General features: G+C 52.0%; 1 protein-coding gene across 3 annotated transcripts in view; it reads right to left on the bottom strand.

Annotated features, from left to right (window-relative positions):
- Positions 1-14,344, bottom strand: part of MYH14 (myosin heavy chain 14) — a 73,035-nt gene that overhangs the window by 47,086 nt on the left and 11,605 nt on the right. For all 3 annotated transcript variants that reach the window (XM_068992485.1, XM_068992486.1, XM_068992487.1), the window contains 3 exons: positions 12,238-12,336; positions 11,177-11,317; positions 94-189 (listed from right to left, as the gene is read on the bottom strand). In XM_068992485.1, the coding sequence (XP_068848586.1) occupies positions 94-189; positions 11,177-11,317; positions 12,238-12,336 (336 nt within the window). The remainder of the gene's footprint in view (positions 1-93; positions 190-11,176; positions 11,318-12,237; positions 12,337-14,344) is intronic.

Raw genomic sequence — 14,344 nt, 5'->3', positions numbered from 1 at the left:
TTCAGTAAAGATTCAGCCAAGGGCAGGAAATCAGGGCGGGCCTGTGGGGGCGCAGCTCTGTATGAGGGTGGGTAGTGGGCCAGGTGGCGGTACCTGTGTTGTCGGGCATGGAGGCTTGGTCAGTGTTCCGTTCTCTCTTCAGGACGATGTTGCCAAACTGGAGAACGGCTGAGACCATCCGCAGCATGGCTAAGAGGCAGCAGAGAGAGAGGTCACGACACATGGCAGAGGGTGTGAACTAGCCCCGCAGAAGCCCAGCAGAGACAACGAGGACGTGCCGCGTAGCCCAGGGACTACACTCAGTCTCTTGTGATAACCTATCATGGAAAAGCATCTGAAAAAGGATGCACACACATACAACTGAATCACTGCGCTGTACATCTGAAACTAACACATAATACATCAGCTATACTTCAACTCCTCAATTACAAAAGTAAAATTTTAAAAATAAATCTAGCTTAAACCTTATGTCAAATTGCACCACCACCTGACTCCAGGCAGGTCTTAAAATACCTGAATGGATACATGAATTCTGTATTTTACAGACGTCCGTCCATGCTAAGTCACTTCAGTCATGTCCGAGTCTTTGTGACCCTGTCGACTATAGCCTGCCAGGCTCCTCTGTCCATGGGATTCTCCAGGCAGGAATGCTGGAGTGGGTTGCCATTCCCTTCTCCAGGAGATTTTATATACGAGGTTTGCTTTATTGCCATTTGGTGTCTGCTCATATCTGTTTTGGGCTTCCCTGGTGGCCCAGCGGTGAAGAATCCACTTGTAATGCAGGAACCACGGGAGACACAGGTTCGATCCCTAGGTCAGGAAGATCTTCTGGAGGAGGGCATGGCAATCCACTCCAGTGTTCTTGCGTGGAGAATCCCACAGACAGAGGAGCCTGGTGGGCTATGCATACATGTCCATTTTATAAAGTGATGTGCATAAGATTTATATATAAAAAACTATATATATATATATGTATACATCACTCTGGTGTACAGCAGAAATTAACACAACATTGTGAATCAACTATATTTCAATAAAAAAAATTTTTAAGACACCTTATCAGATATACATAGCATTGATTCACATTGAACTCACAACCAACATTCACTACAGCTGGAACCTGAAGGAAGCTTTTCTTACACACCTATTTTCTCTGTATCCAGCAACACAGCCTTCTTGCTCCTAGGGACACCAGATGACATTAAGCACTACCGTGAAATAGCCAACCAAAAGCATCCCCAAAGTGAAAAACGTGGCACTCAGTAGGTTGCAGAAAGGATACTGGTTTGCAGTATGAGGTAGAACAAGAAAGCGGAATGTAGCCCCCAGGACCTTGGCTGGGTGCACCCTGGGCAGATCAAAACTTTCACTCCTCTGTGAATGACCCCAAAGACCACACAAACACCAGGACTGTTGGTTTGGGGGTTACAAATAACTGCCATGTGTAGCGGATTTCTCCAACTCGGACATTGTAAAAGATGGATTGTATTTATTTGCATGTCTGTGAAGAGGAGCCTGGCTGGCTACGGTCCACAGGGTCGCCAAGAGTCAACTGAAGCGACTTAGCACTCACGCACCAAAGCGGGGGTTAGACACCTCGCCATAAGTGGGCAATGCTGCCCCCTAGAGGACATCTTGGGAACGTGCAGGGGTTGGTTGGCAGAGGGATGGGCGCCACCCCAGCAACATATTGGGGTGTTTCTGGACATCACAGAGACTGCGCGGGTGGGCACCAGACGCGACGCAGAAGCCTGTCTGTATCACAAAGAGATGTCCACATCCTGAGTGATTGCGAAATGTCCCAGTGTACACTTGTGTCTATGAATAATGGTCTCAAATGGTCTGAGACTAATCCGAGCTGTTTTACATATATATATACACATGAAAGTGTTTGGTGTTTGGTTTTTATACCCAGTGCATTTTCCAAGAGAGTAGTCACTGTGGAATCCAAAGGAACGAGGGTCTTGGTTTTGTTCAGAACTTGATCTAGATTTGGTCAGGACCTCCCTAGTGGTCCAGTGGTTAAGACTGGTGCTTCCAATGCAAGGGGTCTGGGTTCAACGCCTGGTTGGGGAACGATGGTTCCACATGCTGCTAAGCAACTGAGCTCTTGCATGACAACTAGAGAATCCAGGCGGCACAATGAGAGATGCACATGACTCAAAGACCCCAAGCGCTTCAACTAAGATCCAAAGCAGCCAAATACATAATTAAGAAACAGAAAGTGTGCAGACTGTGTGGGTCTGCTTGCTCCAAATTCAAGAGGGCAAGAGGAGAAGGGGGCGACAGAGGATGAGATGGTTGGATGGCATCACTGACTCAATGGACATGAGTCTGAGCAAACTCAGGGAGATGGTGAAGGACAGGGAAGCCTGATGTGCTGTAGTCCATGGGGTCACAAAGAGTCGGACATGACTGAGCAACCGAACAATAAAATAACTCCGTGCTGTTAGATGCCAGGTTAAGGGGGTTTCTGGTGACCGGAAGGAGCTTGAGGGGACTTTGAGGTGCTGGTCATATGGGGTGTCACTTGCAGAAACTTTCCCCAGCTGAGTGCTTCAGCGCCAAGCTCACTTTTTGGCATCTGTGCTCCATAAGCTTCTGCACAAAGTTTACTTAGGAGAAAAGCATGGTGGGAGGTGGAGAGGGCAGGGAACTCTTCTGGGAGACCCGTGCCAAAAACGCGTAACCCGAATCTAATCAACAGAAAGTGCACCCACGCTGAGAAAACAACTAGCCTGTAATCTCCCAAAGTGTCAAGGTCACAAAAGATAGAGAAAAATTCAGGACCAGTTCCAGACGGATGAAGAGTAAAGTGTGACAGCTAGATGTAATGTGTGTGATCTTGGACTGGGGAAGTGTGCGTGTAACAAAAACTTTTTTTTTTTTTTTGGCTATAAAAGACATTACTGGGGAAATTGGCATAAGGTCTGTGAAAAAAAATTTTTTTTTGCCATAAAGGACATTACTGGGACAGTTGGCATAAGGTCTGTGGATTAGATAAATAGTACCCATACTGCCAATGTTAATTTCCTAATGATGACACTGTACTGCGTTTGTGTCGGAGAATGTTCTTGGGCAGTATGCTCTGACAGATTCAGGAGGTGGTAAGATGAATAATGTCCCTGCTCCCAAATGTCCGCGGCCTGAATCCTACGAATATTACCTTGAAGGGAGACACAGACTTAACCGATGTGATGAAACAGAGGATCCCAAGACAGGAGATTAATCTCGCATTATACAAAGTAAAGCTGCTCAGTCGTGCCTGACTCTTTGCGACCCCACGGATAGTAGCCTGCACCAAGCTCCTCCGTCCACAGGATTTTCCAGGCAAGAGTACTGGAGTGGGTTGCCATTTCCTTCTCCAGGGAATCTTCCCAACCCAGGGATCGAACCCAGGTCTCTCACATTGTAGACAGACGCTTTACCGTCTGAGCCATCAATGTAATGGGAAGGTCCTTATGAGAGGGAGGCCGATGGGGCAGGCCACGTGAGCAGCGGTTACAGTGATGTTCTTTGTTTCTGTTTTCTCTTTCTCGGCCCGCCAGACAGCTTGAGATATCTTAGTTCCCCGACCGGGGATGGAGCCTGGGCCCCAGAAGTGAAAGCACTAAGTCTGAACCACTAGACTGCCAGGGAGTTCCCTGGAGCAACGCATTTTGAAGATGGAAGAAGGGGCCAGGAGCTAAGGCATGTGGGTGGCCTCTGGAAGCTGAGAAAGACAAGAAAACAAATCTCCCCAGAGCCTCCAGAAGGAACCAGCTCTGCTGACACCTTGATTTTAACCAGTCAGATTGACTTTCAACTTCTGACCAGGGGAGGGAAGTGCTTCTGGTCAGGGAGTAAACGTGTTATTATAAGCCGCGCCATTTGTGATCATTTGTGTCAGCAGCCATCAGAAACTAACACGAAGGGTGAAGGGGCCCCTGGGCAACACCCCTCCTCTCGAACGACTCAGAACAAGTAATTAGAAAGACAGACGAGCACGAAGTAGACGTAGCAAGGTGGTGACACTTGAGAATTCTGGGAGAAGGCAGGCAACGATTTTGTGGGCTCTATACTACTTTTCTGTAAACCTGAAATTATTCAAAATAAAGAGGGTTAAAAAAAATCCCTGAGGGACTTCCTTGGTGGTCCAGTGGCTAAGACTGATTTCTAGTTGGGGACCTAGATTTCTAGCTGATTTCTAGTTGGGGACCTAGACCCCACATGCCACAAGTAAGACCCGGTGCGGCCAAATAAATAAATATTCTTTAAAATCTCTGAAAATAGAAGGGGAGAGGGTGGTGGTCACTGGCTTGACAGCTTCAAGAAGGCTTGCTCTGAAGGACACACAAGAAACTGCTAACCAAGGTGGCCTCCTGGGAGCCCAGGACACAGGAATGCTCACATACCTTTAATGTGTGGGTTTTTTAAATTTCATACTCTTTCAAATGTGAGACCTAGTCTGGAAAACAAAATCATTGCTGAGAAAAGACTCAGTTTCTGGAATTAGGCAGTGAGATTGCAGTGATGATCTCACAGCCTTGGGAATATAGTATTAATACAAACGCTGAGCTGTGTACTTGACAATGGTGAATTTTACTGGTATGTGAATTCTAGCCCTCAAAGAAAAAAGGAAAAAGGCTTTGGCAGAGTTTGTGGGACACGCCGGGTTGTGCAACAAATGTTCATTTTTCCACCGAGGTCATAATTCCTTATCTATCGGTTCCTTATTCATCTTCTAACTGCTTCTAAGCCCTCTATCAATGTGTTCGTGAATGAACTTCAGCTTGCCACTTTAGGGGGCAAGAGTCCCTTCCACAATCATCACTGCCTCTGGGATTCAAGCTAGTCCCTCGTCAGGATCCTTGGTGCACCCTGTCCCCAATCCTCCCATCCGCTCCAGCCCAGGGTCCCCTCACTCCAACTAGCCAAGCCAACCGCGCTCTGGACATGCAACACTCTCTTGCCCCCAGGCTTTTGCCCTGGGACTTCCCTCCCTCTACAGGCCTTCAAGGCCCATACAATCCATGGAATTCTCCAGGCTAGGATACTGGAGTGGGTAGCCATTCCCTTCTCCAGGGGACCTTCCCAACCCAGGGATCGAACCCAGATCTCCTGCATTGCAGGCGGATTCTTTATGAGCTGAGCTATCAGGGAAGCCCAGTAGGACCATCTGCTGCTGCTGCTGCTAAGTCGCTTCAGTCAACTCTGTGCGACCCCATAGATGGCAGCCCATCAGGCTCCCCCGTCCCTGGGATTCTCCAGGCAAGAACACTGGAGTGGGTTGCCATTTCCTTCTCCAGTGCATGAAAGTGAAAAGTGAAAGTGAAGTCACTCAGTCTTGTCCGACTCTTCTCGACCCCATGGACTGCAGCCCACCAGGCTCCTCCATCCATGGGATTTTCCAGGCAAGAGTACTGGAGTGGGGTGCCATCACCTTCTCTGAGTAGTACCATCTCAGTTCAGTTCAGTTCAGTCACTCAGACATGTCCGACTCTCTGTGACCCCATGAATCGCAGCACGCCAGGCCTCCCTGTCCATCACCATCTCCCGGAGTTCACTCAAACTCACGTCCATCTCACGTCCATCAAGTCTGTGATGCCATTCAGCCATCTCATCCTCGGTTGTCCCCTTTTCCTCCTGCCCCCAATCCGTCCCAGCATCAGAGTCTTTTCCAATGAGTCAACTCTTCACATGATGTGGCCAAAGTATTGGAGTTTCAGCTTTAGCATCATTCCTTCTAAAGGACACCCAGGACTGATCTCCTTCAGAATGGACTGGTTGGATCTCCTTGCAGTCCAAGGGACTCTCAAGAGTCTTCTCCAACACCACAGTTCAAAACCATCAATTCTTTGGCGCCCAGCTTTCTTCACAGTCCAACTCTCACATCCATACATGACCACTGGAAAAACCATAGCCTTGACTAGATGGACCTTTGTTGGCCAAGTAATGTCTCTGCTTTTGAATATGCTATCTAGGTTGGTCATAACTTTTCTCCCAAGGAGTAAGCGTTTTTTAATTTCATGGCTGCAGTCACCATCTACAGTGATTTTGGAGCCCAGAAAAATAAAGTCTGACACTGTTTCCACTGTTTCCCCATCTATTTGCCATGAAGTGATGGGACCAGATGCCATGACCTTCGTTTTCTGAATGTTGAGCTTTAGGCCAACTTTTTCACTCTCCTCTTTCACTTTCATCAAGAGGCTTTTTAGTTCCTCTTCACTTTTTGCCATAAGGGTGGTATCATCTGCATATCTGAGGTTATTGATATTTCTCCCGGCAATCTTGATTCCAGCTTGTGCTTCTTCCAGCCCAGCGTTTCTCATGATGTACTCTGCGTAGAAGTTAAATAAGCAGGGTGACAATATACAGCCTTGACGTACTCCTTTTCCTATTTGGAACCAGTCTGTTGTTCCATGTCCAGTTCTGTTGCTTCCTGACCTGCTTAATTCCTGCGGATCAACGGGGCTCAGCCAAGCGCCGCCCCCTCCAGGGGCTGCCCCGCCCCTACCGAGATAGCACGCCCCGCCTCTCCAGCCCCCTCGCCGCCAGTCACCGCACCATGAACCTTCCACTGGATCGACTTTAATCTATTTGTGTCAGTGCTCCAGGGGGCAGAGGCTTGTTCTGCTTTGGCCACGGTTCCTTTCCCCCGGTGCCTGCAGAGATCCGGCCCGCAGATTCCATCAGGTGTCCAATGAATGAAGAATGAATGAATACACGACAAAAGGTTAACTAGTGGAGGTGTTCTCTGGCTGTGTGACCTTGGGCAACCCGGATGGCCTCTTGGACCTCGGGTTCCACCCCCTCCCCCTGCAGCACAGTGGGCGGGGTGGGGCTGGGGTCAGGGGGCTGGCTAGACGGGGACAGCCAAGAATCCCGGAGACACTGGGAGGTTTTGCGGGGGGGGGGGGGGGTGGGGAGGGGGGAAGCAGAGAGACACCTCCCAAAAAATAAATAGATGAGGACATCTCCTGATAGACAGACAAGGCCACCATCAACTGAATGATCATTCATCCTTAACGTCAGCTCAAGCCCGACTCAGACTCGCGTTCCCCCGGTGGCATTTAAATGGCCTTTCACGGCTGGCTTAGCAACCTGCGTGGGTGCGGAGCACCTGGTGAACCTGACGCCCAAGGGGTTGGCAGTCAGCGCTCGCTAGTGACTTCAGCCCAGCCGACCGCAAGCAAGCCCGGGCCTGCGGGGGTGGGGGCGTGGGGCTGGCGATGCTCTGACGGCCTCACGTGAGCGCGGGCCCGCCTCTCTGCGTGCCAGGATCCCTGCGCAACCTCCCCGGTGGCATTGACGGCGCCAGTGTGGACGGGAAGTCGGGGTGGGGTGGAGTGCTTCCCTCCACCGGCCTCCAGTGCTCTCTGCCCTGGGCCTCCAGAGGGTGACCCAGAGGCACCCACCTGCCTCTCTGGGAGCAGATCATTGGCTGGCTTTGGCGTCAAACTGGGTTCCACCATCTCCTGGTCAACTGCACTGACTAGGGCGGACACCCCACTTCCCTGGACCTCTGTCTCCTTTTTCGTTTTTGTCTTTTGGCCGAATTGTGAGGCTTATAGGATCTTAGTTGACAGATCAGAGATCGAACCCTGGGCCATCCCAAACCTACGAATCCTAACCACTGGACAGCCAGGGTTATGTGTGTCTCTTTTGTTCAAAGGAGAGTCTAGAGAAAAAAACAAAACCGTCTGACCCCACTCCTTGGAAGGGAGATACAAAATCACACTGTTAGGAGACCCCAGCCACCTGCCACACCAGCAGAAGCAAGAAAGGTAACAACCCTGGCTGCCGGCATCCGCGTCGGGGAACAGGCGCGACAGAGGCAGGGCTTGGAAACTAGCGCCCCCTTATGGACGGCGGCGAGGTCGATTCAGCACGATTCTAAAAACAGCGGGTATCTCCCTGGTGGTCCACTGGTTAAGAATCTCCGCTTCCAATGCAGGGGCCGCGGGTTCCATCCCTGGTCGAGGAGATAAGATCCCACATGCCGCGGGGCGCCACCAAAAAAAAAAGGGGGGGGGGGGGGAGGAAAATGGCGGTGACGGGATGGAGATTAGAGCTGAAGACCAAGAAGCCATGAGCAGGTCGTTGTTGGTGCCTGGGGATTCATGATCTTCAGGGGCTAGTGGTAGAAACGGGCAGGAAGACGGCAAAGGGGCCCACGTTATCTTCTTGGGTCACTGAAAATGTTCTAAATTGATTTTGGTGATGGCTACACAACTCTGTGAAGCTAAAAGCCACTGACTCATACACTTGTTTGCTGTATGAATATCTCAAACAGTCGTTTAAATGTCCGTCAAAGCTGGGTAAAATTTAAAACTGGCACTTCTCCTTGGACTTAGAATTTCGTTGCTAAGAACTGATGCTGCAGTTCTGTTCACCTGTGAGCACAAAGACCTACCTCTAAGGATGTTCTTGGGACTTCCCTGGTGGCCCACTGGTTAAGAATCCATCCGTCAATGCAGGGGACATGGGTTCGATCCCAGGTCCCGGAAGATACCCACATACCACGGGGCAACTACGTCTGGGCACCACAACTACTGAGCCCAAACCCGAGAGCCCCTGCTCTGCATCGAGAGGCCACCGCAGTGAGAAGCCCGTGCATTGTAACTGGAGAGCAGCCGCCCCCAACCTCGCCGCGACTGGGCTCACTAGACCCAAGTAGCAGTGAAGAGCCAGCACAGCCCAAAATAATTTTTTTTAATTATAAAAAGAATATTTTTGGCCCCCTTTTGGGGGTACGTGTCATCCCAACAGCAATGGGATGCAGTCACCTTAAGAGTGTGTCTGCAAGGGGCAGACACGTTCCAAGAGTCACAGTTCATCAATACAGTGAAAGAGTACTGTAGGAGATGTGGGTTCGATCCCTGGGTCGGGAAGATCCGCTGGAGGAGGAAATGGCTACCCACTCCAGTACTCTTGCCTGGGAGATCCCACAGACAGAGGAGCCTGGCGCATTACAGTCCATGGGGTCGAAAAGAATCAGACACGACTGATCACACACACATGCCTGAACCTCAGTCCTGGAACTGGAGAATACTGTGTGTCTTTTCTTTCCTGTCTAAGATATTTCTGGCAGGAGATGCAGGAAGCTTAACAGCGGGCAAACTAGGGCTTAGGGAGGCTGGGGGAGACTCGGTTTTCACACGATGACCTTTGATCATATTCAGATTATGTCATTACACACGAAGTTGGTGCTGCAAAATTTTTGTCTCAGGTGTGCAAAAATCGGGGCTGCTGGCCGTGCCCACTACACTGCAGGAGGGTTACTTGAGGCGACCTGTGTCCAGAGGCCAGGAGGGACCTGCGGGGCCCAGGCCCTCATGGTCACTTTCCTCCAGAAATTTGTCAGCTGCCCAGGGAGGAGAGTGGAGACACACAGGCGGGGCAGTTACGCAACCTGCGGTTGGGAAATCGAGCAAGGAGGCCTGGGACCCTGTGTCAATATGCCCGAGGAAGCCTGGCCTGTTTGCAGCCTGGGTGAACAGCCAAGCTGGCACTGGGTCTCTAGCCCTCCCCACTGGCCCTGGAGCCAACAATAGCTCCCGGGCCCTCCTGCAGCGCCGGAGACCGGAGGAGAATGAGACCCAGTCCCACCCCCACTCAGTCCTGGAAATCAGGGTCTTTCTCTACGGGACTGGTGAAAGGAATCACAGTTCATCCAAACAATGAAATGCCAAGCAGCCACAAAAAAGACTGAGATTCGCCCTCTACATACGTGTCACGGGTTGAACCTTGTCCCTCTACTCCCTCCAAACATATATTAAAGTCTTAACGCCTGCGACCTCACAGAACATGACCTGATTTGAGTACTGGGTCATGGCAGCTGCAATTATTTAAGTGAAGACGGGATTACACTGGAGTGCGGTGACCCCTAATCCAAAATGACGGGCATCCTATAAAAAGGGGAGGCTGCAGGCAGATGCACAGGCAGGGAGGTGCGCCCCGTGAAGCTGAAGGCAGAAATCAGATGATGCTTCTACCAGCCAGGAGAAGCCAAAATTTCCAGGAGACCACCAGAAGCCAGGGGAGAGGAAGGAAGCAGAATCTTCCAGGACCAACCAACCCCACCAACACCCTGCTCTCAGACTTCCCGCCTCCAGAACAGGGAGACGATTGATTTCACATGTTTAAAGCACCCATTTGGGCTTCCCAGACGGTGCTAGTGGCAAAGAACCCACCTGCCAATGCAGGAGAAGTAAGAGACCCAGGTTCGATCCCTGTGTCAGGAAGATCCCCTGGAGGAGGTCATAGCAATCCACTCCAGTATTCTTGCCTGGAGAATCCCATGGACAGAGGAGCCTGGAGGGCTACAGTCCATGGGGTCTCAAAGAGTGGGACACGACTGAGCGACTTAGCACACAAGCAAGGCACTTGTGTATAGTACTCTTGACGGCAGCCCTGGCCAAGGAAAACAGTATTCAGATGAACTACTGTCAGAACGCACTGTTTGGTGAGAAAGGGGCGGGGCAAAGCGGCAGAACATGGGCTGATGAGCTGAGTGTTTCACCCCAGTGCTCCAGGGCAGACTTGGGGCCACAGTCAGTGTCTTCCCCGTACCCTCATTTCAGCCTCCTCCAGCCTCACACAACCCAGAGCTGCTTCTCCGTGGCCCCCAGCCCTCCCATGGCTCCCTAGTGCCCTTGGAACAAAGTCCCCCCCCAACGGCCTCTGCAGCTTCATCTCCCCATCCACCTGGGTCACTGACTAATTGAGGCCATTAGAGAATTAGACACGTTTCTTTCTTTCTTTTTTTTTTTTTTTGGCCATACTGAGCAGCGTGCAGGATCTTAGTTCCCTGACCACGGCTCGAACCTGTGCCCCTGGGGTGGAAGCATGGAGTCTTAACCACTGTTAAGTGGTTAACTTCTCAAGTCCCTAGAGGTTTCAACGCCTCAAACACACCATGCCTTTCCTGCCTCAGGGCCTCTGCACATACTGTCCCGTCCCTCCGCCGCCGAGTACGTTCTTCCCTGATGGCACCAACATTCACATGTGAGCTCGCCAGACCATCGTGCAATCATCACCATCTCACCATGTCCTTCCTGATCCCCTATTTAAAGCTCCCTCCCTTCTCCGTTCCCTGTTGCAGTTTTCAAACCCAGCCATGAACGGCCAAGTGCCCCTCCTTCCCGTGCAGCCCACCCCCACCCTTTACCAGGCAGGGTCTGGGCTCACTCACAGGTAATCTCCTCATGGGTGAATCCCAGGACCCGCAGGGACTCCAGCGTCTCCTGGAAGAGCTCGCGCTCCTGGCCCGGAGAGGAAGACGGCCCGTTGGTCAGGAAGCGGTAGTGGGAGAAGGGCTCCAGGAGCAGGTCAGCTGTAGGGGTAACGGCAGAGGCCGAGGTCAAGTGTGAGCCGTAGCGTCAGACTCATGTCCTGGCTTCCTAAATAGCTACCCGAGGACGTGCATCACTGCCCCACTAGGAACCTCGGTCTCTTCCTCTGTCAAATGAATTGGGATCCTTTCTTCACGGGTTTGGTGGGAAGGGCTGGCCTGTGAAGTGGGTACTTAGCACATCTCAGACCTTTCCTCTTCCTTCCTTTCATAGTGATTCTCAAGACGCAGAACTGCCCAGAGCAGGTGAGAGTCACCCACCGGCAGAAGCAACAGGGCTGCGGGTGCCCGAGTTAGCAGAAGCCACGGGACAGCAGGGCTCGGGCGGCAGAGCGTGTGTGGGTTCGGAAGCCACCGGGAGCGGGAGGCTGGGTGCGGAGGGATCAGGAGGCGGCCCAAGCTACAGGGCGGAAGGAGCCAGAATGCGAGGGAGCCGCACTGCAGCGGGGCCGCCATAGAAGAGAGAGCCTGGGGCGTTTCCGCAGCCAGAGGGCTGGAGGGGCGCAGAGCACGAGACAGAAGGGGTTTCAGGCAGGAGCCAGGAGGCAGGGGCTCGGCACGATCATCATCGGGAACCACGCGGCGGCAAAGCTGGAGTCGTCACAGCGCGCGGCTGGAGGAAGCGGAGCCCCGTGGAGGTTCAGGAGAGGGTGGGCAGGAGCCATGTCCCCGCGGAGCTGGCGTGAGCAAGACCCAGGAGACAGCAGGAGCCAAAGGACAGCAGAGTCTGGGGGCGGCGGAAGTCGAGAGGCAGCGGGATCCAGGAGGCGAGACAACCGCCACCCAGCAGGAGCCTGACATAGTGCAGGGGCTGAACAAAAAGGTTAGCGCCCCCACGTCCTCCTCTCCAGGGGGTCCGCATGCAACTCGCGCCCAGTCCCCCAGAGCCGCCCGACACTGACCCTTGAGCTGCTCCCCGGCGCCTCCCAGCAGCTGGTAGAAGATGTGGAAGCTACACTCGTCCTTAGCCTGGCGGATGGCGCGCGACTTCTCCAGCAGGTCTGGGCGGGCCGAGTCAAGGTGCGGCAGAGGAGGGGACCCCCTCCTGCTCTCTCATGGAACAGTAGGGGCGCTCACAGACCTGGCGGGCAACCTAACTGGACCAGTGACTGTGCACATGTCACTTTAGCCTCGTGCCTCAGTTTCTTCACCTGTGCAAGGAGCCTGATACTGACACCCATGCATGAGTCCCTGAGGTGCCCTGGGGGTAAATGAGTTATTCTGTAGCCAACACCTAAGCAGGCGCCTGGTTTGTCCTTTACCATGGATAAGAATGCTTACTTTCAGGGCTTCTCTGGCGGTCCAATGGTTAAGACTCTGCACTTCCAGTGCAAAGGAGGCAGGTTTGATTCCTGGTAAGGGAACTAAGATCCCACGTGCCATGTGGCATGGCCAAAAAAAACACAAAACCTCCTGTCATCATGACCCTCCCAGCCTCAGTTTCCCCCTACTTGGGCTCTCAGCTTCTCCCTTCTGGGAAAGCCAGATGGGTGGTTTACACACTAAAAATTGGTAAGACACCTTAAAGGAAAATAAAACAACTGATATTTGGTGTAACCATCTGTGTCCTGTATTCACGGACCACCAAGCACATGATTCTTCCCAGGTGGCCCAGTGGTAAAGAATCTGCCTGCCAATGCAGGAGACACAGGTTCAGTTCCTGTGTCAGAAAGATCCCCTGGAGGATGAAGTGGCAACTCAGGACTCTTGCCTGGGAAATCCCATGCACAGAGGAGCCTGGCAGGCTGCAGTCCACGGGGTGGCAGAGAGTTGGACATGGCAGTCCAATGGTTAACACCTGGCCTTCCAAGTCTTAGAAGGGGGTGAAGATTCAGTCCCTGATCTGGGAACCAAGATCCCCACATTTGCAGCCAAAAAACCAAAACATAAAACGGAAGCAGTGTTGTAACTAATAAGGATGTTAAAAAAAAAAAAATGGTCCACATTAAAAAAAAAAAGCCTTAAAAAAAATAGCATCTGCCTCACAGGGTTACAGATATGAGGCACTGAGTTAACAGACGGAGAGTTCTCAGGGTGGCCCCAGACACAAGGTCAACCCTCCAAATTGTTGGTCATGAGGATGCTGGTGTGAAAGGGATCAATCCATCTGTTTGGGAGTGTCACCACCCTCGAGAGCATCAGTCCACAGTCTGGTCACTGGCCCTGAGGCAGAGACAGCCAAGCAGGAGAACCGTGCCCAGTGGGAGCGGCCCCAGTGGCATGGGGAGTGTGGACAGGAGAAAGTTAGCATTCGGAAGCTGACAGGGAAGACACAGGTGAACAGAAGAGGCTGCTGGAGCCCTGGGGTCCACGGATGCTCAGGGTGGCAGGATGGAGGAAGGGGCGGGGCAGAGAGAGCCCTGAGCTTTAAGAAGCTATGTGAGCAGGAAGCACCATGAAGTGGGGTGATGGGCCGCAAGAACTGTGGGGATAGGGGGTTGGTGGCTGCAGGGGTCACGAGGCCTTGAGCCCGAGGAAGTGCTTACCAAGCAGCAGTAGAGTCTACGGGGCCCAGGGCTTGACAGGGAGGTCCCTGCTTCCTTACTCCCTAAGCCTCTAGTGGTAATGAATCTGCCCGCCAATGCAGGAGATGCAAGAGACTCGGGTTTGATCCCTGGCTTGGGAAGATCCCCTGGAGAAGGAAATGGCAAGCCACTCCAGTATTCTTGCCTGGGAAATGCCATGGACAAACAAGCCTGGTGGGCTACAGTCCATGGGGTCGCCAAGAATCGGACACGACTGAGCGCGCACACAAGCCCTCTTAGGAAAAACTCTTTGCCAACACACTGCTTCTCAATCTCTCCCTGGATGACAGAGAGAGGGGACAGGTATGGGACAGTGAGCTGACACCCCAGGGGTGGAAATATGATTTGTTATTAATATCGCCCACATTACAAATCACAGTTACTAACCAATATTAACATATTAACATTATAAGGACAGTGCTAACTTAATCATTCATTTCTAATAATGATAGCTCATTTTTTTTTTCTTTTGGCCCATCCTTGC

The sequence above is a fragment of the Capricornis sumatraensis genome, chromosome 20 (assembly GCF_032405125.1).
Source record: "Capricornis sumatraensis isolate serow.1 chromosome 20, serow.2, whole genome shotgun sequence".
NCBI classification, from domain to species: Eukaryota; Metazoa; Chordata; class Mammalia; order Artiodactyla; family Bovidae; genus Capricornis; species Capricornis sumatraensis.
Note: the sequence above shows the minus strand (reverse complement) of the source record. Positions and strands in the feature narration are given on the sequence as shown.